Source organism: Arachis ipaensis, chromosome B07 (assembly GCF_000816755.2).
Source record: "Arachis ipaensis cultivar K30076 chromosome B07, Araip1.1, whole genome shotgun sequence".
Lineage (NCBI taxonomy): Eukaryota > Viridiplantae > Streptophyta > Magnoliopsida > Fabales > Fabaceae > Arachis > Arachis ipaensis.
Window position 1 is genome coordinate 17,956,052 of NC_029791.2, and position 3,287 is coordinate 17,959,338.

Below are 3,287 nucleotides of genomic sequence, written 5' to 3' on the forward strand. Positions count from 1 at the left end.
TTGTTCGCTTTAACATTTTTTTTTTATCATTTATCATTAGAAAAGTAAGATTGAGATGGTGACTTGCAGAACAGGCTAGTTAACTACAGACACAAGACACAACTGAGTGAACATGAGATTCTGCATCTTGGTTTTTCTCCTCAACATGTTTTCTGCTTTCAACTGCTTCTTCACCACCACTCCTCCTCCTTCTCTCTGCACTTGGTGTTTCTGTGATTGAAGAACAAAGAGTCTTTCTTTGCAGTGCTTCTTGGTATGAAAAAATATAATCCGTGCTCACTTTTTGTTGTATGACTTGTATTCTGTCTTTACATGTGAAGATGCCCTTTTTCCCTTTTCGAGTTTTGACCATTTTCTACTCCTTTTCATGGTTTTTTTTCTTGTTCATGGCTATGTTCAGATTACTATACTACTTAATCAATATATATATATATATATATATAACCAATTTGGATTGTTGAATGATTAGCTTACTTGTCCGCTTAAGTAAGTATTGAAGTTTGAATCCCACTTTTGTGTAGGCAGCATCAAACTAAAGTTTTTATTTGCGAAGGATCAGTACCATTGAAAAGTATATGAGTAGTTTCTAATTTAATTTCCAAGAAATTTTGTCATCTGGGTCATGCTTTATGTGTTGCCATAAACGTTAGTGCTAACCATGGTTGTCAAAGTCACAGAAGACGGGCTTCAAGAGTTGACAGAATATATATACACACGTGTGTATGACTAAAGAAGCAAAAGAATTGCTAGCTTCTTTACTACGGAATATGGAAGAATCAATTGAATTTTTATATGTAGTTCTTTTTGTTGAAAAAGGAAAGTCCACTTGCATTATTCAAATGAAGGATTTTCTAGCTTTCATATACATTGTGCTGAGACAACTGTGAACCATGTGCTTATTGTGTCTTTGATGCAGTTTGTTTTCTCATATGAGCAAATTTCAACAAGGGGGGAGCTTAATGAAATTCACTTCTTATTTTGGTTCTGTTTTCTCTTATGATCATGATATTGTTGCTAGTCCCAGCAAAGAAATCATGTGTCTGGCGTCTGTTTTCGCCGGCATCATCTTATGTCTTCTTGTAAGTACACCGAGCCGACATAGGACAAATTCGTCCTTTGAAATTTGAAAATTATTATTTATCTCTCAAACGACGCCATAGTGTCCTATCATAAACAATATTTGCATATCTAAGGACATAACTTTTAGAAATTCTTGTAAGAAATTCTGAAGCTTGATCCTTTCTCTTGGTTCTTGAAGGTGTATAGATCAAGTGCTGTTTTGAGTTCTCTATTGTTCAATAAGGCATATGGCAAATTGAGCACTATACAGAAAATCGAATGGAATAACAGGTGAAATGCCTTGCTCATAATTATTATTCGTGTTTGAAATTATAATTATTTATATAAATTATTTACAGTTTTTTTTAATGCAGGGGAATCTCTACATTCCATGCTCTTTTTGTATCATTTGCTTCTTTTTACTTCCTTATCATATCAGACATTTTCAAGGATGGTTCACATGAAGACCTAATTATTAATAGGTCATCAACTCTTACAAATACAGCATTGGGGGTATAAGCAAAATTTGATTTTGGTCTCATATCAATATTTTTGGCAGATATATTGATATTTATGGCAGTTGGCTTATTTGTTCCTTTTTATGTTTGTACAGATTTCTCTTGGTTATTTTGTAACAGATCTGGTGATGATTCTTTGGCATTTTCCAGCATTAGGGGGTCTGGAATATGTAAGTTGAAACTTCAAAGATACAAGCCTGCAAAATGCTAGTTATTGTTATGTTAATACATGATATGATGCATAGAAACATATGATACAACACATTTAAATACGTGATAGCTGATTTGGTGGCTGATTTTTGGTATGCAAATAGTATTTTTGTTAATCAAATGACGAATTTTATACGAAAGGACTAATCTGTCATCCTATTTTCAAATAGTGAAGGATGAATTCACCATTGCTTACCCTTATTTTTAATGGCTAACCATCTTCATTCATTTACATTTAGGTTCTACACCATGGGATATCCATGCTTTCAATTTTAATATCTCTGCTAAGTGGTCAAGTTCAAGTCTACATACTAATGGTTCTTTTTTCTGAGAGCACCACTCCATCTATAAACCTAAGATGGTAAATCTGTTATTCAGAAATCCATTTAATTTCTCATACTTTGTCAATATTACTAATTGCATTAATTACATATATAGGTACTTGGATGTTGGTGGTCTTAAGAGCTCCAAACTTTATATTGTGAATGGCATTGCATTGTTCCTTGGGTGGCTGGTAATGTCCATTATACCCTTGACTTTAACTCTAATTCTGCCACCTTTAAATACTGTGTATGAAAGGTTGTCTAGTTGACTCTGCCATGCATTAGTTTAATTTTAGTGCTTTTTTAATGTATTTTTTACTTGAGATATGTTATTTGTACATAATTTTTGTGGGATATTGTGGCAACATATTCTTATTCAACATTGGATAGGTATAGTTCTATGTGGTCGCCACAGTGTCTCACAATTGTTATGTACATGAAACTTCTTAATTTTCACTAATTTGAATGTGTTTGGTGACTTGGGGTGGTTAATTATTAATCAACTTTGTGGCAGGTTGCTAGGATTTTTCTGTTTATGTTCTTCTTTTACCATATGTGGATCCATTTTGATGAGGTTAGCATTTGCCCTCTGATTTCTTTGTTACATTTGTTTCAATCTTCTCATATTGCGAGAATTCATTAGGGTCTGTTTGGCTCCTATTTTTATTTTTCAGTGCCTAATTTCTTTATATTTTGTAAAATAAAAAAGTAAAATTGATGATATAAATAAATGTTTTGTGCTTCAATTTTTTTTTAATTTATAATTTCAGGTGAAGGAGGTAAATGCTTTGTGCTATTACTTTATGTTTGTGGTGCCATCTGTGCTGACAATGATGAACATATTTTGGTTTTGGAAGATTGCCAAGGGTATGGTCAAAACTATTACAAAAGCAAAACACACAAAGAGGGCCTAGATCATCTTACTGCTATAAATATTCATAAACCATTGATACTACTTAGCTTGCCACAAATGTATAGACATTTGATTCACTCAAATGAGTTATATTCTTAATGATAGTTTCTAATCTGAATGAGGTGAATGCTACAGTGTATAAAAAGTAGTGTCTACTTATTAAAAAAGTTAAAAATTAATATTTAAATTTGAACGATATAAAAATAAATAATTTTAAAAAAATCAAAACTTACTATAAAAGATAAGTTAAGTAAAATTTAGGTA

The 3,287-nt window shown here is 32.0% G+C and overlaps 1 protein-coding gene across 2 annotated transcripts; it reads left to right on the forward strand.

Moving 5' to 3' along the window:
• LOC107610014 (transmembrane protein 56-B) lies at nt 69-3,150 on the forward strand. 2 transcript variants are annotated; one of them, XM_016312083.2, is made up of 9 exons: nt 69-253; nt 917-1,079; nt 1,259-1,350; nt 1,434-1,572; nt 1,673-1,747; nt 2,027-2,148; nt 2,226-2,301; nt 2,625-2,684; nt 2,881-3,150. In XM_016312083.2, exons 2-9 carry the CDS (start codon nt 930-932, stop codon nt 3,022-3,024), a joined length of 858 nt encoding a protein of 285 aa, XP_016167569.1. In that variant the 5' UTR covers nt 69-253; nt 917-929; the 3' UTR covers nt 3,025-3,150. The 2 variants fall into 2 exon arrangements, with proteins under 2 accessions (XP_016167569.1, XP_020963098.1); XM_021107439.1 differs by lacking the exon at nt 69-253 and adding an exon at nt 522-571.